Raw genomic sequence first — 23,670 nt, 5'->3', positions numbered from 1 at the left:
TGTTTTCTAGGTTTTATTTCTAAATTTACAAGCTATAACAAAATTTAAAGTAGATTTTTAAAGAAAACTTTTTAAAGAAAGCTGGATTGAGTTTGCAACGTAATTTGTTTCTAACTTTCAAGTACTGATAATTATAACATTTAAACTCTTCAAAAATGAAGCTCTGAAGACTGTGGTAACAGGTTCTTGTTTGGTTCTTCAAGTATCTTCTCACATTATAAATACAAGTTATAGTTCTATCCAGTGAACAGATAACATATTTCAGAACAAAATGTTTGTTAAAAATTAGGTTTTCCTTAAGGTTACTTTGGTCATAAGTAAGACAATTCCAAATCCAAACAGGGTTACTGCTCCCTTTTTTATTAATCTATTCTTCCATGTGGGTGTTCTTTCTAGGAGTTGCACACGACTGGGGTCATTCTTCTGTCCATTTTGAAACTAATAAGTTAATGAAAAATAATTAAAATGTTAGTGTCAGAGACTTAATAAAATACGTTAAACCCTACTTTGGGCATCTTACATCAATTTTACACACACACACACACACACACACACACACACACACACACACACACACACATTTTGTTTTGCTCTCTTTTTAATTGTTTCAGCTCAAGTCTATGGCAAAGCTTCTATTGACCTCGGTGTGAGCAGGTCTTTATCTTATCTAGCGCTCAGCAAGTTATCACATAAATAATAAAAAGCTAAATGGCAGCAACTTTCCGTAAATAAACAGAATTCCTTAAGAGATTTAAAACTGCTAACACAATTGTTGAAAAAAATATCCTGCACCATTTTGGGTTAGTAATTATTATACTGTAATAGCAAACTTAGCAATACTCACATGTTATATCAGTACTATGTAATCATAGAAGGCATAATTTGTAACACACACAATTATAATATCATTATATAATTAGTTATATTTAGTTCAATGACTCCCCTGTAATAGAAATGCAGTAAGCTGAGACCGTCCCTTTTCTGAGAGGCTAGGGGCTGCATGCTACTCAGCTGTGCACTACAAAGCCCACCTGCTCTCCGCCACGGATTCACCAGTTGTGCCACTCAACCCCTAGAGGTGGGGGCAACAAGTAGAAGATGGAGAAAGAGAGTCCAAAGACCATGGTGACAGTAGGAGAGGAAGCAGCACCCAGAATTAACCTCTTTCAGGCTACAGGTGACCCACCAATTGGACAGCCCTGCAGTAAGCATACAGGGTCCTTACAAGACTTGGCTTACCAATAATTACATTACCTCAGAAAAGTTGAGGGTAAAAATGCTGACTTTACTGAGAATACCAGGGGCTTGTGTCATTGACTTTATTGGGATCAGGTGAATTCCCCCACAAGAATATTCTAATTATAAAACCGGTTAAAGAATTTTATACTTTAGTGGATAGTTCTTTATTTAATGTCTAGAAGAAAATGATTAAGGAGTTTATCTGGAATTTATCTATACTAATTATATTTACTGGATTAAAAAATATCATTAACTTACTTAATATCATTTTTCACACTTATATGTTTTCTCACTTTGCCTCTGTCAACAATGAAGCTCCCAATAAAACACAAAGGTATGTTTTAAGGTTACAAGGATGTTATTCAGAACAATAATCATGGATAGCACATATACTGTAATGATTATTTTTGCAATGTAACTGTAAGAAGAGTAAGTTTCTAACACGTTAGAAGTTGAGAACCAAATGTTTTAAAAATGCATCCAAAGGCTGTGGTACAAGAATGCCTGAAGCTTGACATACATAAAAGTGCCATGACCTCCTTTTATACTTACAAGTACAAATGGCGTAACTGTAACTGTTCATTTGCATACACAGTCACCACATTTACATAAAATTAACTATTGCATACATAAATGTAGGCACACAAATGCCTAACAGTTCTTTGCAACAACCTCAAACCTCTGCTATATAAAAAACAGGAATCAAACATATTAAGAAAAAGCTGCTACAGAAATGTAAATTTACCTAAACTACAGGAAATAATATTAATAGTATTATATCCATAGACTGACTTCCACATGGCTTCATTCAGCAACAGATTCCTTTCTGACACTGATGCTCCATTTACTGAATCCCAGCATAGTCATTCCTTTTACAAGCCTATTACTTAGAGCAACCCTGTCTGACAGGAGCTTGTCATTCTGTTGGTTTGAGAGTGACTGATGTGGTGCTAACATCTAGCCTTGACCTCTCCCACCCTCTTCTTTTGTCACCTCTGCACACTTATCTAGGCTGCCTCCTATTCCATCTCCAAAAGAACCTTAACATCTTTGTCATGGAGAGTCAGTATATCCAGATGATATGTTCACATTTACAGAAGGATGTTTATACTTGTGTGGTTTTCAAGAAGCCCAAGGATATTCCCTCATTTTGGGTTGCATTTCTCTACCATAAAGATTCAGCTCTCTGCCTTTCAGTTTAAAAAAAAAAGATAAGAAAAAAAAAGAAAAGGTAGTTCTAGCTTCCTATGATATCTATCAACACTGCCTTCAAACTGCCTGGATGAATCACCTGTGGGTGATGTAAGAACAGTTACTGCACTTCCCCAAATTTCTATTGCCTCCACAGCAACCTATGCCAACTTGGAAGGAAGTGACCAAACTACAGTTTAAAGATCTTCTCTGTGGCAGCAGGTACATAATTTGTTTATATGATTCATAAATTCATAGATTCATAGATGTTAGGGTCGGAAGGGACCTCAATAGATCATCAAGTCTGACCCCCTGCATAAGCAGGAAAGAGTGCTGGGTCTAGATGACCCCAGCTAGATACTCGTCTAACCTCCTCTTGAAGACCCCCAGGGTAGGGGAGAGCACCACCTCCCTTGGGAGCCCGTTCCAGACCTTGGCCACTCGAACTGTGAAGAAGTTCTTCCTTATGTCCAGTCTAAATCTGCTCTCTACTAGCTTGTGGCCATTGTTTCTTGTAACCCCCGGGGGCGCCTTGGTGAATAAATCCTCACCAATTCCCTTCTGTGCCCCCGTGATGAACTTATAGGCAGCTACAAGGTTGCCTCTCAACCTTCTCTTGCGGAGGCTGAAAAGGTCCAGTTTCTCTAGTCTCTCCTCGTAGGGCTTGGTCTGCAGGCCCTTGACCATACGAGTTGCCCTTCGCTGTACCCTCTCCAGGTTATCCGCATCCTTCTTGAAGTGTGGCGCCCAGAATTGCACGCAGTACTCCAACTGCGGTCTGACCAACGCCCTATAGAGGGGAAGTATCACCTCCCTGGACCTATTTGTCATGCATCTGCTGATGCACAATAAAGTGCCATTGGCTTTTCTGATGGCTTCGTCACACTGCCGGCTCATGTTCATCTTGGAGTCCACTAGGACTCCAAGATCCCTTTCCACCTCTGTGCCACCCAGCAGGTCATTCCCTAGGCTGTAGGTGTGCTGGACATTTTTCCTCCCTAGGTGCAGCACTTTGCATTTCTCCTTGTTGAACTGCATCCTGTTGTTTTCTGCCCACTTGTCCAACCTATCCAGGTCTGCCTGCAGCTGTTCCCTGCCCTCCGGCGTGTCCACTTCTCCCCATAGCTTTGTGTCATCTGCAAACTTGGACAGAGTACATTTCACTCCCACGTCCAAGTCGCTGATGAAGACATTAAAGAGTATCGGTCCAAGGACCGAACCCTGCGGGACCCCACTGCCCACACCCTTCCAGGTCGAGACCGACCCATCTACCACGACTCTTTGGGTGCGACCCTCTAGCCAATTCGTCACCCACCGGACTGTGCAGTCATCCACATCACAGCCTCTTAACTTGTTCACCAGTATGGGGCAACTTGTTCACCAGTATGGGGTAACTTGTTCACCAGTATGGTGAACAAGTTATATGAAATGAGTCTATGGCATTTCAAATATATTCAGACACATACGCACCTTTTGCATAAGGTCCTTCAATTTACTAACTTCTTCACCCAAATCTTCAACACTGCAGACCAAGTCCTCACAAACTTTAGTGAAGCTCTGGGGTGGACCCCACTCCAGTACAATCTATTAAAAGTTTACAGAGTTACTCAAAATCTAGAACAATTCTGATTTAGAACAACTGCGATTAAAACATGAACACGAGGCAAGGATTTCTGTGGATGTTATCTTTTACTGGGGGTAACACCATGGTTGGGATAGACTTAGACAAGCTTTCAAACATAATGCATTCTTCTACTCCACTGATTTTCAATCTTCCTAAGTAACAGAACCTTTTCGTATCACTGTTTCTGCCATGGAACCCCTACCCAACCATGGCATTGGTCCATTAGAAGATCACTCATAAAAATCCTTAAGTTTCACATATTTCCTTGACTTTCATGGCTACCACATCACTCCAACACTACCAAAACATTTCTGTAATGTATTTATAACTTTTATACACTATAACACTGGGGAAACCAAGGTGACATAATATGGACTATGGAAGCTTACAAAGCTTAAGGGGTTTTTTTTCTTTGTTTTTAAAGAATATTACAACTTAAAGTGGTGTTTCAAAATAACTACAAAAGAATGTTAGACACTTATCTGAACTAGGCAATAATATAAAAGTCATAAGGATCTGGTTATATATCACCTGTGACAAGTATAGCATATAAAAAAATAATTGCTTCCCTAAAAAGGTAAACAAAGCAAGGACAAGTCAGGCAAACTACTGTATAAAGTGGCTTCTAGGTTTTTTATTTTAAATAACAGTTGTGATTTTTTTGTAAATGCATGACATTCCCAATGATAGTTTTTACATGACAAGTTAGACTTTTTCTTCAGGTTTCACCTGTCCCTTCCGTCACTTCTAATTTATACCTTTAAACTCCCTATAAGCAAAACTGGTAGAAATATATATTTCCTTTTCAAGGATTTAGATAGCTTAACGGGGTTTGTTTTTTTTTTTTTTTTTAAAGAATATTGCAACTTAAAGTGTTTCAAAATAACACGACAAAAAGAATGATAGACACTTATCTGAACTAGGCAATACTATAAAAGTAAACAAAGACTATAATCTTTATTCATATTTTCATTTAGAGGCTAAACTAATTAATACCCCGGGAGCATCTTTATTCTCCTTTGTTGGATACCTTCTGAGAGTTTGAGGGTAACTGGGTGATGATAGACTGCACAGCAGCTGTAAGGTGACCACACTGTTTATTCAGTTTCAGAAGAAAAGTGAGGAACTCATCACCACTGTAAAAAACAAACAAACAAAAATTATTCTAATGTTAATTATAAAAAATTTCCTGCAAATTAATAAAACCATTATTGCTCATCTAATTCCAATGTATTGGTTAGGAAACTGGGTATGCAATTTAATTAAGAAATAATTTTTTTTAAAAGTGAACTTACTGTGGACCTCTACATACACTACATTTCAAAATACTTATTTTTCTCCACCAAAAGATCTTAAGATAGAGTTGCATAGAACAACGTACTCATTAAAAATGTCTGAAATTATAACAGTGTTGTTTGAACAAAAAATTGTCAAAATGCTTAGTTTACTTTCTTTCCGATGGCACCAATGGAATTAAGTTTATGGCCCTATTAGACATTGAAATTGCAATATAATTGTCTTTGTAGAATGAAGATAGACCCTGAAACCAAGAGTTTAGCAAAACCTGAAAAAAGAAGTCTCAGGTCTATTTTATGTAGGAGATATTCTTGATATGCAGCTTGTATATTCAAGCAGCATGCGGAGCTGAACTTTGCTTTGTACTTGGTGCCTGGGTACTCTGACCAATGTTTAGTAGTAAACAGAATGGACTGAGGTGTTCAGCCAGAAAAGCAGCTGGATGAAGCGCTGAGTAAAGCCGACTTAGGCCTTGCATTTCATGCTCATTTTTCAAAATGGATTTTAGAAGGTCTTAGGTTCTCCAATTTGAAGATTATCTTATGCTCAGTAGCATCTAACTAGGAAGGGAGGGGGGCAGCTGCCCTGGATGCCGACTTAGAATTGCCCCACCCACCCTGGGAGCCTTTGCTATGGCAGGTGCAGCCCCATGCTATCCAGCCACAGAAGCTTGGCAGCCCTGTGCTCAAATCTATGGGGCTGCAACTGAGAGGCAGGCTTGATGCACACTGGCTGCACCAGACCTGCAACACAGACTCCCTGCCAGCTGTCCCTGGTGCCCTGTTCATCCCCTGCTTCCCCCTCCCACCAAATACTCTACTGGAGTCTCAGTTGGATGGAGGCCTGCCAGGTCTGAGAAAGGCTGTGGTAGAAGGGTTGGGAGCGTGCGTGTCCCAGCTGAGATGATCAGGATCCAAGAGGAAAAGTTCCCATCAAGGTTGAGGTCCCTCACTTGATGCAGGAAAGAAAAGGCCAGCCATCGCCACAGGAAGGGCTCACCAGCAAAGAGCAGGTGCTGAAGGCTTTGCAGGTAAGGAGGCAGGCACCCTTCTCACCAGGCCAATTGGGCCCTGACACACCTTGTTGGTGGGCAGGCAGAGGACAGCCCTCTGAAGCCAGTAGTGCCTGCTGCAGAAGGATTCCAGAAGAAGTTTCTGGGACCTTTTGAGCAAAGTCCTTGGTTGATCCAGGATGACACACCTGTGCCACAGAGCAGAAGCTGCCAGGTTGCCAGGAGTGGCTGGGCAGGAGCCAGAATCACCACATAGTTGGACCTCACCATCCTCAATGTGGTCTTTCCAGTTCTTTGCTAGATAGGCTGGCAGGCCTAGAAAAATGGCCAGGGCTTTGAAACCATCGCAGCACCAGGGAAAGCTCCATGCAGGTCTGGGGACTAAGCACTGGCACAGAGGAGCAACAGAAAAAACATGTCACTTTTGGCTCCTTTGACATGGGCTGAGGAGGTGTGCTCATAGGCCTGCTGACACTTGATCAGGGACTGGACATCACTCTCACTGTTCACAAAAACAGCTACGTCATTGGCATACGCTGTCACCTTAACTACAGGACCAACAGCTGCTTGTCAGGTGCCACCGCATCACTTGGAGCAGTGGCTCAATGGTTAGGGCATAGAGCATTCTGGAAGGGGGCAGCCCTGCTGGATACCCCTGCATGCTGGGAATGGAGCACATAGTGCTTCATTCACCAAGGAAGAGGGAGGCTATGAGAACACGTTAAGTCCTCTTCTGGTCACAAGAGTTTTTGGGCCATGCTTTTCATAACTGAGGCTTGTTGAATGCTGTATATATTGCTCTGGAATATATACGTTCAGTGCTTATATATATATATATATATATCACATTCAGTGCTTTCCATGCTACTTTTGATGAAATTCACACCACCAAGTGCATTTATGAGAAATTCTGCCCAGTCCTTTGTTGCTTTAGGTTTAAGGACCAAACATATAGGTGGGGTTACCTTCCTCCAAAGAGCAATTCTACATTAGCATCTCTAATAGACAGTTTTGCCTGTGCATCAGTCCTCTTACCTTCTGGTTACCAAAAACTATGAATCCTAAGCAAGCATCAGTAAATTTCATCAACAAATAAAACAGGATGAAAGGACGCCTGTTCAGATAAGGCAAATGGAATGTGGTACTGCTCAATTTCAAGCATACATGCTTCCAAGATCCAGAGGAACTACAAAAATTTAAAGTCTCAAGTACTAATTATTGTGAAAATATATGTTTTTGTAAATATTAATGTCACATTTGTGTATTGTTATTTGGTATTTCAAAGCATGTATTTTTAAACACGAACCAGCTTGGCAGCAGTTTCACTATCATACCAAGTTCCCTGAAGTAATAACAATGTAGTCTGTGGTACAGAATATTGTGTGGTGCTAGAGCGAGGCAAGCAATATTTTTACAAAGGAAGTTGAAATTTCCAGCATTTCTGCTTAAAAAATAATAATTTAAAATGAAAGAATTTTGTTTGCTTATTGATAGGAGTCAATGTAAAAACTATTAGCTAATATTATTTAGTATATTGCTATGACCCAATAGATTTAAAATGTTTTACTGAAAAATATTTTAAAGTAAATATTAGTATTTTGGATAAAAATTCTGTCATTAAATGAAGTGATCATAACCAGATACAGTCTGTAAGTTTCTCTTGCATGCTGAGCGCCCATCAAACAAGTCTATCATGAAGACTTCTTCTGACTTAAAAGATAAATTTTATAGCTGGCTAGGATCAAATGACATCTGTGCTTTGTCACAAAGGAACACTAATTATTTTTGAGGCTCTCTTTCCATAATTCCTCACACAAAGTATGTTAAAGGCATGAAATGGAATGAAACAAAGGAAAATTATTACCTTATTGTACTTCCTAAAAACATTCAAATACCAGGAATGATTATTAGAATGAATTACTGTACCAAGTGAAAAATGTAACATTTTCGGTCTTGTTGAATGCTTGGATATATGATATACTCCATTCTGCTTTCAACAAGAACTGGAATTTTCACAAAAAATACAGTTCTTTAGAATATGGTTCCTCAACATTGTGAAACACCCTTTGGGAGCTTATAATCAATCAGTTCAACATTTTCTACTATGTTAGTTTTTCTATGACTTAATGACTAATTTTCCCTCCTTATAGAATGACTGAACAAATGTGAAGCAAAATCTTTACATAAACAGCATGTAAACAGAGCCTATGATTTAGCCACAAGGTCAGATTCCTGGAATACATGTGTCCAACACTTTTCTTAAAAAAAATATGCAACACTTCTAATAACTGAATTTGTGTCATATACTGTCTACCCAACAGCCTTCTATTAGTTCATTGTTTCTTATCACCCATGAAAACAGAAAACTGGAGTAAGATTTATAACCATAACAGATCATCTAAGAACACACAGTTCTATGCATTTCACATATTTAATACATTAAATAAAAAATAGAGAGGCAACAGGTTATCTGTGTTTTAACCCCTCTTTTCACCCATTCAGTGGAATCCTTCCTTTTTATTTTCCATTAATTTCTCTGTCATATGTGTATCTAAATTTAAGAATGATGTACACAAACAGATGCCTTTAGGAAAAAAGAGGATCTATTTGCTCTTCTTCAATTTGTTGTTTATATTCAATCTTTGTGGGGGCACAGATAGGGGTATGCATGCATACACCCACCCACGCACACTCATCTCCTGCTTATAATGTACACTCCTCCATTAAGTTTTTCTTTTAAAATTTTTCACATATTTCTCTTTCTAAAAAAGCAGAAAAAGATGACAACCTTTAACATTTTTCCCTTTTGTTGGGCTTTGGTGGCCTTTCGGTTACATTCCCATTTTCATTTTCACTGTATGTCACAGTAGCATCTTCTTGTTGGCTCTCTCCTGGATTTTCTCCCCTATCCATGGACAGATTAAATTTTTTTTTTTTAAATCCATTCTTAGTTTTGAGGCATCCTTCTTATGGTTTCTCTTCAATGATTGGGGTTGTGCACATCTTGTGAGCATGCATAACGGTATCCAGTGGACTCACTAGGTGGTTTTAATGTCTCAGGAAATCCCACACTCCTGGAAAATGTTCCATGCATACATTTTTTTTACTTCCAGGATACTCAAATCTCATCTCCAGAAGCATGTTCATAGTTAAATACAAGGGTTTCACCCCAATCCAGCAACAAGAGATTCAGATGGGCATTTTGCAAACTGTATCACCGAGTCTTCTCAGAGGCCCTCCATTCCCTGCAATAGGGGAGGTCTCTCCAGACACCAGATGTAGTTTACAGGTGTGCAATGGCACAAATTATATCATACCAGTGGGTTCTTTACATTATCACAACTAGATAAGCCATCCAATTCAGTTCATTACCAAGTGCTTTCCTCCCATTCTGTTACAGCAAAAGGTACCTACCCTGTTATGACAAGGGCAATGGGAATGGGGTCTACAATAATTATTTCCTAGTTCTGAAGGAGGGTGGGGGTGGGGACAATGCATCTGGGACTTAAGACAACTTGATAACTTTAATTCGCAAACTCAAGTCCAAAAGAATCATGTTAGTGACCATCAGACCATTTTTGAAGGAGGGTGACTGGTTTGCATCTCTCAACTTACAGGACACCTATTTCCATATTGCCATCAGATCCATACAAAACCTTTTATTTTCAGTAGGTCAGAATCATCACCAGTATAATGTCCTCTCATTCAGCCTCTCAGTGACCCTGAGAGTTTCAGTTTTCTCTGAGTTGCAGCCCAGCATCTCAGACAGTAAGGACTTGCTGCTTAGTCTTTCCTGGATGATTAGCAGGTTAGAGTCAAGAGTTTGAGAGAACGAAATACTAGAATCCAGGTTTTCCCCTATGTGGGGGGACTGCGGGTCGTTCCCTCCCGTCCCACGGGTGTAAATCAGCTCCTGTGCAGACATTCAAGTCAATAAAATTCACTTTGACAGCAAGGGTCTACCTCCGACAGGATATTTTTCAGTCCCTACAAGAATGAATCCTGATGGTTGAAAATTACCCAAAACTAATGGTAAAGACCGACTTCTACAGTCTTGGTTATGTGGCTACCTGAACCTTTGTGATACTAAGCATCAAACATCACCTCAGGAAGGTGAAAACTGTAAACTGTGGAAGCACTCTCCATGGAGAAGAAATCCCCTTACATCATCAGTTGAAAAATAACTGGTTTATATGGTCCAGTCTTCACTTAAATGACAGAAGAACCAGGCTCAATATGCATTAAAGAATGCCCTTTTCCCCCCCTTGTACCTATCCGTGGCCCTCATCATGGGTGCCTGTCTGTCAGGATGGAGTGTCCAAACTCCTGGTGATCTCCAGGTACAGGGTCTTTGGATACAGTAAGACTCCATATTCACATGCTGGAATTCAGGGCAGCATGCAGAACTTGCCTTCCTCCACCAGACTGAGGATTGTGACACAAGTCAATACTGACAACAATAACATGATGCTCAATATCAACAGAGAGAGTGGTGCAAATTGTTTCTTTACATGCAACTAAATAGTGCACAAATGGTAGCGCTGCATCTGTCATCATCTCACAGACCTTTCTGCAATGCACCTCCCCAGTCTCATCAGGCTTATTCCCTTAAGCAACAAGGGGGAGGGAAATCAAGAGGTTGGTTCTTTAATCCAGATCTGAGAAACTCACTGCAGAAATCCTGAAGCCTTACTGGCTGTCATCTATGTGATGATTTGGGATAGATGAGCATAATTTATTAATTGCAGTTTGAAATTCTGGATATTTAATTGGAGTACAAGCTCCATTTTGACTGGGAAACTAGACTGCTTGCTTTCTTTCTCATTTATGTCTTTAGATGGAATTCCAAGGGGTGGAATGAAGGAGAATTTAAGTCTGAGAGTTATCATACTCAAATAGAAGTCCCTTCTGCAAAACAAGGGGGCTAAAATAAGAAAGCCAGTCCACGCAGGCAGGTAACTATCTAACAGATGACAGCAAGAACAAAATGGAAGTATCCAATGAGGTTGCTTGGTGAAGGTCACAGTAGAAAGAAGCTCAACTTTACAAAAGCTCAACTCTCAAATAAGTTTGTTCTGAAGAGAGAGATTGGGAAACCAAAAACAGAAAGGTGGCTGCAGAAGCCAGACGACACACTGTATTCCTGAGAACTGAAAAGACTAAGGCTAGGTACAAACATTACACTTAATGGACTTTAAGTGCACAGAAAGTGCTTTACAGCTGTAACAGAACAGGTGTTCATGGCACATAGGGTGCTTTAAAAATGGCAGATCCCACTCTAAGTTAGCCCTGGATGGATGCATTCTAAACTAAAGTGCTTTCTGTCAAAGCACTTCATTGAATATCTGTTGCAGTTGTCACTGAGGGTTAACTTAAGGTGTTGTGCAGGGCTGCACTCTAGCTTTGGGCAGAGATCATTTGCTCTGTCCAGGTCTAGTGCTGGCTGTGCCACCTACCTGTCACTGACTCAAGTTAGTGACAGCCTCTGATCCCAACCTGGAGGATGGGATGGAGTAAAGTGCAATGAGTTGAGTGCTTCAGCCATGGTCTTTTTGAATGTCCATACTTAGCCTAAATGCTGTAAAGCAGGGGTGTCAACCCCCCTGTATCCTAGGTTGGATCCAAACCCACAGGAATCCTTGTGGGCTGGATCAGCAGCAGCAGAAACAGCAGATGGGGTGGTAGTGGGGTAAATGGCCACAGGCCAGGTGGCTAACTTGCCAAACTGGAGGCAGCAGGCCAAGCGGCCAAAGGACGAGTGAGGTTGTGTTGGCACAGTTCTTGCTTACTTCCCTGCAGCTGATGGCCATGTCCACTGGGGCCCTATATTGTGTGATAGGCCCATCCACTTCTTGACATTTCCTGGTCCACTGGTAGCCCTGTGGCTGAGATGAAGTGGTTCGGCAGACCAGAACCAGCCTGAAGGCCATATATAAAAATTGGCAAAGAAACTGATGCAAGGAATAGCGCACAGGTATTTTTATGGTTCTGTTTGTATCTTCCCCTCCTTAGGCCTGTCTAAAAGAGCAATTTCTTCAGAACCTTTTAAAGAATCTGCAAAGTTTGTGGATTAAACACCTGAATCAGTGTGTGTCTCTGGAGATGTGTACTGTAACCAGTCCCAGGAGCTCTGGGAAAGTGAGCTTGGGACGTCAGAACTGGTCTTTAGGAGCTTCTAGAGCAGCTAGACTAAAATCCCTTTTTTCCACAAAAGGGAATCACTGATAAAGAATGAAACACTGCTAAAGTTCACCCTGACAAAAGGAAGCTTAAAATGATACAGATTAAGACCCAGCTGAATAAGTGTACAGCAGGCAGAGCTTGAATAGGCCAGCAACAACCTTTTGGGACACAGGAGAAAGATTTCCCATTCATGCAAGGAGGTGGCAACATCAAAGACAGTAACAGCAGCATAACCCATAAATAACAAAAAACCATGTAACAGAAAACTATATGCTGTTCACTATTGTAACCCTAGTCCTTCACCTGACTATTCATTACTAAAAGCCTTCACAAGTTCTTAATTTAGGAATAAATTTAGCTATTAGCACATATATGATGAATATGTGCTGTAACATTTAAAAAAATAATCAAGTCTTTCTGCTGTAATAAGCACTGCAAGATGACCTTTACCTGAATTCTAACTTCATTACTTCAGGCAACTCTCCAAATTTTAGTTCTTCTATCTGTAGTTCTTTAGCAGCCTCAAGGATTTTCTGTTGGTCTCTTGTATTTGTAATTCCAAACTAAATTAAAAAGGCATTTTAAAATATAATTGTTTAATGATGAAGAACAGAGGAGAGAGGTTAAAATTTTTTGGAAGTATATAAATGTAATTATTTACATTAAAAATTTCTGAGAAATTTCTACCACTAGAAATCTGTGTAGGAGAGGGCGTGCTAAAGGTGTCCAGCCTGCAGCTGCCTCCTCTACCTTCACTAAACTGGGGACATCTTGGTCTGGGGAAGGCATAGGGAGCGAGGCTGCTCCATTCCTCCTGTTCTCAGGAAGGAGTGGAGCAGTGTGGAAAGACTCTCCATGTCCTCCCCCAACCAGGATCACTGGTCTGAGGAAGTGCAGGGAACATTTCCCCTCCTGTCTATTCTCCAGACCCAGGATACCCCAGTCAGGGAACAGGGAGCAATGGAACAATGTCCCCCATGCTTCCTCCAGACTAGTATATCTCTGGTTATAGAAAGACTTGGGGAGCCACAGCAGCTCAACTTCTCCTTAAGGTGTAATGGAAAGGTAGATGGGTTTTGGTGCCATTTCTGGTTTCATCAGCTCTAACCTTGGACAAATAATGTATTGCCTAACACTCTGATTTCCTTATTTTTATAGTGGGCTTTTGAAGTTAAAGATTGTACACGTCTGTTACCCCTAAAGTGGGGCTGAAGGTTCAATTCAGCCTCCCAAATTTTTATAACTGATAATACTGCAGAAAAGGGAAAAATCTAAATTGCAGCTCAGCTCCCACATTGAATTAAGGAACTTGGAGCAGAAATTAACAAACTATTATTATCTTTATTTAAAAATTGCATAGATCTATGTCTATCCAAATAACCCAAAAGAATATAGATGATTAAAGTAACAAACTTTTACCCTTCAAACTGCATACCAGTATCTAAACATAAAAGCAATGAAAAGAAATGAAATTTCCCAAGTAGAATGCTCACCTGTGCGAAGTCATCTTTTCCCATGGTTAAAAGCTGCCTTAAGGTTATATCTCTTTCCTGCATGAAATAAATTTTCAGTTGTCAAATATGAACACTCAGAAGAAAAATTAAGGAAAAAAAAAAAACAGTTATACAAGTCATTTACCAAATCAGTATTGTGAAGTTTCTCAAGTGAGTTCACAATACACAGTTTTTAGCACAGAAATTTAGTTATAATTCCTAAAATTTAATCTGTAGTCTTCCAAAAGATACCACATGAGAATAATAAAGGAGCACCTTAGAGATATGAAAGGTAGCATATCAGATGAATATTTCTGGCTTATTTTTCAAAAAAATTATTAAAATGCAACTTAAAGTTTAAAGTTGAAGTATGATGCACATTTGATAAGTTATAAATTGTTTTCCAAATATACAATTTCATTGCATCAATCTTACCTTTAGTAACTCTGCCACGTGTTCTAGACCAAGACCATGTAAAAACACTTCCAGATCACCAAAAGCTGTATAGGAACTACATAACAATATTAATAAATGAGAAAAAAACAAAGGTAGTAGCAGACTTGTTCTTAAAAAATTACTAAAAAAAGGTTTAAAAAAATTCCAGTGGACACACGCTTGCCAATTAGGCTGTAAACAGACATCTCACTTGACACAGGCCCGACTGTCTTGATGTTGGACCAAGATCAAAACAGGCATGGTACAATCATTTACACATGCTGTACTTTCATGCTGCATTGCATTGCATCCTCCACCAAAGAGGAACATACAGCCTGGCCAGCCTGCACCAGGAAAAACGCAATAACCTTAAAGAAGCACACAGTTGTGTCCTGGGAAAAAAAAATGTTTGTACATTTTATCCTGCATCCTTCAGAGGGACTTGAAACAGGAGAGTGAACTTGAACATCTGTAGGATCCCAGGACAAAAGGCTTTCAGGGCATATGCAATGTCTATTTAAAGCCTCTGAAGAGATATATTCACAGATTCACAGGAATTTAGGGCTGGGAGAGACCTTGTGAGATCAACAGGTCCAGCCCCTCTGCTCTGGGCAGGAAAGACAAATAACCCCTGCAAATGGGGGCATGTGTCCAGTCTCCTTTTGAATATCTCTCCCAGGCAAGGTACTTCAGGAGTTAGGCAAGGCCACTCAAGAAAGCAGTATCCCACAGATGGAAGTGAAGGCACAATTTAGCCAACTTTTGTAACTGGTGACAGTGTTCAAGAAGGAAAGAACAGCCATATTTAAATTGAAAAAAATCTTTAGTAATTCCTAATTTAAAACATCAAATGGCCGCAAAGTTACAATTACAAAAATACCCCACTTACCCAGGATGGAAAATACAGTACAAATACAGTCCGATCACCAGCCCCCCTCCATGTAAGTTAGATATTTTATTTATTTTCAAAGTATAATATATTCTCTTGCTTAGCCCTTCAGAGTTACTGTTTTGATCAGAAGTCAAGTGTAGAGTGCAATACATTAAGTATGAGGCCAAATTTAAGAAGGGTTTTTGTTTTTCAAAATGGGGTTTCAATTCTATATTTTAGCATCACTGCGTTGTCTGACTGTTAAAAATGCAACAATCATTGATAAAAAAATCTATTCATAAAACTGTGTATTTATGAAATAAAAAAACAGGGTTTTTTTGCATGACACGATTATTTCTTTACCTGACACTGTGACCTCTAGGTGCATCAGGGATTGCTTTCAGAAGTTTGTGTACAGCCTCTTCCTTAACTAGGCTCTGGACCCTTCCTTGCAAAGGATTTGCAGTCAAAGAAAGTAAACTAAAAAGCTGAAAAAGCCATCACAACAATTTAGCTAATATTCAAGAACAGATTTGCTTTATCGTGTCCTACTTATTTACATGGATATATGACTATTTAAATACAAAATGTAAATTCAAAATGATAAAATGAATGAAAATTTGCCAGGGTTAGGATAGGGAAGAATTTAAATAAATCCTCTCATTCATGAAAAAAGGCAAACATCTGTGATAGAGGTGAGCCCACAGAGTTTTAATGTTCAAGAACATGAATGCTAGTACACCCACCAAATTCCAGTACAGACTGTAAAGCTTCTGCATGTACAGGATGACTCAAGAAAAGCATCCTGATTTGAAATTTAAAAGGCAGTAAGAGGTCGTAAGTTAACTAAAATCTAATATATTCTTTTGTTGGAAAACAAAAGTTATTCACTTGCAAGTGAACAAAGTGTTTCTTAAAAACAAAAGTGTGAATACATTTAACTTTTGTCTATAAATATTTAGTATAAATATTAGTATGCAAAAATAATAATTATTGACACTCAAATAAAATAATTTTTCAAATATTTTGTGGTCTAAGTTTGCACTTAGACCAAATTCAGCTAAAACAAACTTTAAATGACATGGCACCATCAAACAAGTTGCATCTCTACTTAGTATCCATTGTTCTCATCACTCAAATCTTTACACCAACAGAAGTTTCTAGTCGAAAATATTCTGCAGTAAAAAAGATCACCAACATTTTTTCTTTTTGTTTTGAAGGCAGCTTGGACAAAAAGCCACTTTTGCTAGCATATGCAAGGAAGAGAGGTAATCAACTTCAATGATTCATTTACTCAGATCAATAATCCTTGGCTGTCACTGGATTCCAATTCTGGTTCCCTGCCCCTCCACTGCCTGACTTCAGGCAGCAAAGCAGAAAGCTTGCACTGAAACCCAAGTAACTCCCCCCACATGGTAGAGAAAGCTGGAGAGCCAGAAACTAAAAATAAAGAGTTGGATGCCCACACTTGCAGCAGAATGGTCTATTTCACTGCAATAATGCTGTATGCTACCAAGTCTCAGAAAAATAATAAATAGCACAGCGGTAGAACCAGCAACTTGGCGGGACTCTAAAATGAGTGACAATTAAGAGTTGTCAGGAGCTAACAGTCAAATGTCGCTTCACCTTTTTACACTCGGTTCATGTTTTCAAGGTTCCCTCTGTAAGAATAAATGGCTGCAGATATGATTTTATAAAAATATGAAAGCTGCAATTCAAGTCTCCAGCTACAAAACACCCTACTGGACTCAGAGCTCTTTCAAAGAGGAGAGTAAAAGTTTATTTGCTCCTGGCTCTAACTGTCATTCTGGTTCTTTATTCAAAAGCACCGTTTCCCCATTTCTTGCCATAAAAGAAGCTGAAAGACAAGTTTTGTGCCTCCTCTGGTTGAGTATGATTTTGGTTCTCCTCTTGCCCAACTGTCTCTTGTTGCTTCCACTGTCCCTTCTTCTGATGCTCAGGATGAAAGAATTAGGGAATAAATTTCAGATAAGTGAACAATGAGATACAAATATAGAGGGTTTTTTTGAGTTGGTATCACACCACTGAGAGCTGGCAAAGCCTGTAACCTTGTTTTGGTCCTAAACAGTCCATAAATTATATCTGGTGGTTATCTCAAATGGTGTTAGAAATCTGTTTGCTCTTCAGTTTTTAGAAAAGGAAATTTTCCTGAAGGACTATGAGAGTGAAAAGTAGACTGTTGGATTAAAAGGAACAGGAATGGATTACATGACATGTTGTTAAAACGCATCTCCTATGTCACCCAATCCAGTCATCTACTGGCAATTGCATTGTCTAATCCTGTTCTGGGGGGAGGAGGAGAAACATCTAATGTCTGCTCATGGTCTCCTAAATGACATAAAAGGTATTTTGTTCCTCACCAGATATTTTGTTTTCTTCCTTTGGGCAAACTAAAGTGTTTGGAGACAGTATGTTCAGAAGCATTCTCTTGAAGTGAATGGATGCTACTAAGGACAACAAACTATCTTGGCTATTAGTTCTGGTGCTGTTATTTAAGGTCATGAGCTGACTGAACCTTTTAGGTGTGCTTACTTTGCAAGCACTAATGGTGTAAAATCTTAGTGCTCACTATAGTACAATAAATCCTGCACCTATTGCTGCATATCTGAGCAATTTTAGAACTTTTTCAGAAAGGGTTTCCCAAATGTAGTCAAAGCTGCACATTGCAATCTATTCCAAACACTTTTCTGGTAGAAATTAACAAACTATTTCTCAAATAATAGATTAGTAAAATTATCAAAATCTGTTTTTTTTCATGCAGTGAATACTGAAATTGTACTTAAAACTAAGTAACTATTCAAAATTTGAATGCATGGAAGCTGAGACACTCTACAATACAAGCTCTTTTAGCAACACTACAGATGTGCAATAACTTTAAAATCAATCTCAGCATATGCAAATATGATTACTAAATACTGAGTGGCTGAAAATATATCCCAATATTAGTGCAAGTATCTAAATAAACATTGCTGCAAAAAGTTGCAGCACCAATGAGAACATTTCAGACAAAACATGAAGTTAGGTAAAGATTGATACCTCAGAATGTTTATTGCTTTTGGCAATCTCTCCAGCTGTCTTTCCATCTTTGGTTTGTAGACTTTTATCAGCCCCAAGTTCAAGCAGCTTAAAAATTACGCGTTTATGTCCTTGCCGTGCTGCCCACATCAATGCCTACATAAAATATTTTGTTTCATTTAAGAAACCAAGTTTACAAAAAACAAACAGAACCAGAGTTTCTTAATTCCAGTGCACTTATGTTAAAGGTACTCTTAGGAGGAGTGTATGGTACTCCTGTTAAGTGTGACTGTGCTACTATCTTATTTTGTTATGCTCAGCTAAGCAAGATAACTTGACAAACAATTACACTAAAATTGACAACAAAAAACCTCATTAAAAGCCTTAATAAATTAATTTAAAAAGTTAAAGTGAAGCAGATGTGCAAAGTCAATCATAGCTCTGCCCTTGTTTATTCTAACTTTTCACACCTGGTAAGGAATTTCTTCCCCTTAGCTATGCCACCTGAATAAAAATGCATTAAACAGTTTTAACTTGCTCTAAATCAGGGATGTCCAACTTCGAAACAGCTGGGGGTAGCCCGTCCTGCAGGTGGCATCAACAGGGGCCACAGTCTCAGGTTGGTTGATGTATGGACAAGCCCCTGTTGCACCATATACACCCCAACCTGCAGCAGTGTGCACCTGTGTAGGTGCCCTCCCACTGAAAAGACCCCGCATGGATGCCTCTCCATTGCCCTCTCCACTGCAGCAGTTCCTGCCTGTGTGGCTTCCACTTTAACCCCTGCGCCAGACCACGCTGTGCTGCACCGTGCCTCCCCCAGGGCAGATGCAGAACACAGCAGCTGGAGGAGGGAGGGGGAGCCTTGAGACTTTGGCTGCAGTATGGAAAGTGGAGGCCATGCAGGAATCCAGGGGCTGCAACTTAACCCTGTGCAGGCTGCACGCAGCCCGCAGGCTACCAGTTGGACAGGCTTGTTCTAAATTTTACTTCACTTAAAAACAATGATGTGATAATTATTTAAGAACTGTCACATTTTGGAAAGTCCCTTGATACGTAGGAACAGAGGGATTTACAAAGAAATAAAATTATATGCTGAACATAAAATTAACTTGCTTACTGTATAACCATTTTCATCCTGGCCATTTATTTGTGATCCATGAGCAACAAGAAGAGCAACAACCTGAGGGTGGCCTTCTCGAGCAGCATACATAAGAGGACTCATTTTTTTCCTGGAGATAGAGGGGAGAAATCTGTGTTCAAATGCTAAAAGATGGATCATGCTATTAGTTTTATAGCCTCCACTCAGAGCAACACTATACAGCAGAAACTATAAACAGGTACTTAAAACATTAAATGCATGCTTAGTTTCCATGGATTTTGATGAACATGTGCCTGAAATTCATCATATTCTTACATGATTTGCAGAACTGAAGCCTGTATTGCTAATTAACATCTATGTTTTCACACCTCTATTATACAAATAAATAATAACTGATTTTCTATTAACTGTTAAGGATATTAGTACCACACCAAAATTAGCATGCAATACATTATGTAGATGTTCCAATTATCATAGAAGCAACATAAATTCCAGGAAATTCCAGAATGGGACATGCTACTAGAGCACTCATAGGACCTTAACTCTTCCCTGACATGACACAGGCAACAGCGTTGAGATTAGAACATTTTAATATCTGAAGTTGCAAATTACTTGAAAGTGAGTTTTTAAAAGATATTTTCTTCTTGTCCTCCCGATTCACAGAGAGCAAATGGTGGCAGCCCTCCCATGTAGCCCAAAGTCAAAGAGCAACAATGCAATAAACAGTTAATAGGGGCATGCTTAACTCCCACCAGTCAGTGGGCCTCAGAATATGCTAAATACTGTAGTTCTCACTGAAAAAGGACAACTTAAATTCTTTGAAATACATTTTCAAATACAAAAAGACCTTCAATCTTAAAAGTAATGCTTCAAGGAAACAGAATTCTCTAGGAAATCTTTTTTAAAATTTTAATTTGAACTAAATATTGAAAGTGCAAAACTAAACTCAATATTAAGGCTGCTTGCAGACATTAAAACAGTCCCAAGAAAACCTGGCACTTCACTTTACAGTTGGCACGTTCCCACACTGAGGCCTGCACATGCCCAGAAGGGGCAGTGCCTTAGTTGGACCCAGCTCACCTGATGTCTGTATACATTGGATGCTTTGGTGGGGCTTTTTTGGCACTTTTATCAAATAATTGATTGGATCAGCTTTAGCTAAAAGTCCCAAAAATCCCTGCTGAAGTGCCCAATCTATGCAGATGCTGCACAGTTGGATCAAAGTAATGCACTGATACTTCTGATAAAGCACAGGTCTTTTCTGGTTTTGTTCTTTTAATGCCTGCAAGAAGCTTAACTGAACATGGACCTGCAAATGATGCTTCAATAATTTAAATACAGAAATAGATGAAAGGACAGTGTTACACTGGAAATACATGTATTATATGACAAAGGTAACATTAAGGATTTACAGGCTGTATTATTCCCATCAAAAGCTCCTCCTGTACACCTTGGAGCCCAAAATTATTTTAACTTTCATATTTCTCCAGAATGTAGGTTTGTAGAAGTTTTAACAATATATTTTTTTATGATTTTTAGATTCAAGAAAGAATTAGGAATTTAAGAATTAATCTCTCAGTATTATAAGTGTTAGATTTTAATTCAATTAAACTAAGATTAAGTAACTGGTTGTGAAGAATAAAATCTTCTGAATACCAGGAAAAAATATTCAAACAGGCTTAGTTCTTATCGTAATATCTGTCTGCTATTTTCCAAAACCACATGTCAATGTTCGTCTTCTACATCCTTCCACCACTTAAGAGAGAGAAATAGGGAGAAATCCAAGACACTTCTGCTATCCATATTTACGCCTATATTTCCAAGTACCAGAAAACATGCTGAGAGAAAACCTGTCAACATAGATAAATACATATCTCTGCTCAAGCATTTCCTCTTTTTAAAGGAGAAAAAAATAACAGTGCTCAAGACGGCAGTGGTAATGGAAAAAAAAATACAAAAACACTGAAAAAAACACAATCTAGGTTCACATAAGATCCTTTGCCCCTCTACCTGTGCTGTGCTTTAGATCAGGGGTGTTCAACCTCTAGCTTGACAGCCAGATCTGATCCCTGGTGCTGTGCCACAGGGCTCCCCAAACAAGTGGGAAGCCCATTTGCCTGTGGTCCTACACACTAGATCAGGAATGCTGGGCAACACAGGGCCTGATCCTGGCATGCAGAGCCAGATGCCGGTATGTTGAGGCCCTGATCCTGACAAGTGTGGCCAGATGGAGGTGGTGCTGGCCCCTGGTGCCCCAGAGCCCAATCCTGGTATGTGGAACTGGGTAGGGCAGCGCAGGGCCTCAGGACCCAAAAGAGGCAGTGTGGAGCCCAATCTGGGTGTGCAAGCTCAATCCTAGTGCACAGGAATCAATCTGACCCACAGGGTGAAAAGGTTGAGCACTACTGGCTTAGACCCGTGTTCGTCAACCTTTTTAGACTCAAGTCACTCCTCAGAAAATGTCAGCTCTTAGTTTTCACTCAACTTTTGACTACAAAAACTAAATCAAGCAATTCTTCTGTTGTAAATAACTCAGAAAACCCACAACAGGTTGGAGAGGCATCACCCCTGAAAGTATCTCAAGGCACCCTGGTTGAGAATCATTGGCTTAAAGGATTAAACTATTCAAGGCACAAATCCTTTACACAGATCTACAGTGCCTTGACCACCTGAGCACAATGGGCGTCTCTACATGCGCTCCATGGTGGGAAGGGGGTGATTTAATTAGAGCACCTGCAGCATCACATGTATTGTATCCTGCCCTTCAAAATGGTGGTGGGACACTGAATACATGTGAATACACCCTATTAATCAAGTCTGCTCCAACACATGTTAATTAGCACGTCGGAGCAGAGGCCCATCATGTGCAGAGGTACCCAATACAATCAACTGTCAAGATGTGTAGCAAAGGATGAAAAACTGTATAAGTAAAACTACGTAAGGAAAAAACATCTAAGTTTTGATTGCTGTGAATGAAGCAGCAATTCTGAGTGGAGAGTTATTATTCCTGCTAGTAATGCAAATATTTTAGCTGTACAAGAATGAAGCAGCATCTGTCTGTTAGCAAGAGATTATTCCATTCTGTCCTTTAGGAAGTAATCTAAAACTTTGCAGAGTGTATTCCTCTACTACTTACAACTGTTAATTACAATATTGACCTCTAGTGGGAAGCTGAAGAATGCATGCAGCAAAACATATGCATCTCTTTCTACACTGCCTTAATATTGTGAAATACTGTGTGCTGCCTCTCCTCTTCCAAAAGATAGTTAATCTATGCTCATCTTCTGCTATTTCTTAAACAGAAGGCACTACAGAGAAACCTATTTTGCCAAGTGTTCAAATAAAATGAAGAGAGCTAAAGGAGAAGCTGAAGAGCATCAAAGATTGCTGGCAGACAGAAAAACAGATGTACAGCTAAATCTAGTGAAAGACCTGGTATCTTAAAAAAAGAAACTGAGTGTGGAGAAAGAGGAGAGCCTTATTAATACTAGTAAAAACACTAATTGTAAAAATATCTAGAAAGGAGAAAAAACGATTAATACAGAATGGAGTCTTATATTTTCCCTTGAAAAAGAAAGGACTCAATGGGAATAGATGGATGAATGCTAAATTAATACCTTGTGTGCGGGCCAGGGGCAAGCCGGGCCCGTCTTTGCGCACACAGGCTGTGGCCAGCAGCCCGGGAATGCGGGGCCGGAGAGAACCGTACGGCGGCAAGGCACGCACGGGCTAGAATTAGTCACAGAGGCGTAACGGTTGATTTAAAGATTATTTACTCACACCCAAGATGGTCGCGGTGTAGGCTGGACAGTTTCCAGGTGCAGCTCCGCTTAAATCCTCGTTGGAGGACTACGACAAATTCGGTTCTTTGGCCCCGGAGTTGTTAAGGCTCCGCGGGTTTGGCAATTTCTTTCCCACGGAGTTGTCGAAGCTCCGTGGGTTTGGTTCGGCTCTCTGGCCTGGGAGTTATTAAAGCTCCGCGGGTTCGAATATTGAGTATATAGGAAAGGGATACGTCTAGGATTGCGCTCGGCGACGGGGAGAGGGCAGAGGCTGTTTAGACCTCTGTTGCCTGCTTAAGAAATGCGTTGGATCCGTGAGGATCCACAGCGCTTAGAGATCTTCACGCTCTCCAAGTGATTTCTCTCCAACTTGGGCGGAAACCACTCAAGCTTTTTATACGGCTAG

The 23,670-nt window shown here is 39.8% G+C and overlaps 1 protein-coding gene across 2 annotated transcripts in view; it reads right to left on the bottom strand.

Annotated features, from left to right (window-relative positions):
• The window catches only part of ASZ1 (ankyrin repeat, SAM and basic leucine zipper domain containing 1), a 55,549-nt gene continuing 31,879 nt past the window's right edge, over positions 1 to 23,670 (bottom strand). The window contains exons 5-13 of one of the 2 annotated variants that reach the window (XM_014601022.3): positions 19,501 to 19,612; positions 18,402 to 18,536; positions 15,708 to 15,832; positions 14,474 to 14,549; positions 14,039 to 14,095; positions 12,996 to 13,108; positions 5,085 to 5,190; positions 3,901 to 4,014; positions 1 to 438 (exon numbers count right to left, since the gene is read on the bottom strand). In XM_014601022.3, coding sequence (XP_014456508.2) covers positions 286 to 438; positions 3,901 to 4,014; positions 5,085 to 5,190; positions 12,996 to 13,108; positions 14,039 to 14,095; positions 14,474 to 14,549; positions 15,708 to 15,832; positions 18,402 to 18,536; positions 19,501 to 19,612 — 991 coding nt within the window. In that variant the 3' untranslated portion in view covers positions 1 to 285. Of the gene's footprint in view, positions 439 to 3,900; positions 4,015 to 5,050; positions 5,191 to 12,995; positions 13,109 to 14,038; positions 14,096 to 14,473; positions 14,550 to 15,707; positions 15,833 to 18,401; positions 18,537 to 19,500; positions 19,613 to 23,670 lie in introns of those variants that run through there. The other variant, XM_019491419.2, reaches the window with a different exon arrangement.

Source organism: Alligator mississippiensis, chromosome 4 (assembly GCF_030867095.1).
Source record: "Alligator mississippiensis isolate rAllMis1 chromosome 4, rAllMis1, whole genome shotgun sequence".
Lineage (NCBI taxonomy): Eukaryota > Metazoa > Chordata > Crocodylia > Alligatoridae > Alligator > Alligator mississippiensis.
This window is presented reverse-complemented; position numbering and strand designations above follow the sequence as displayed.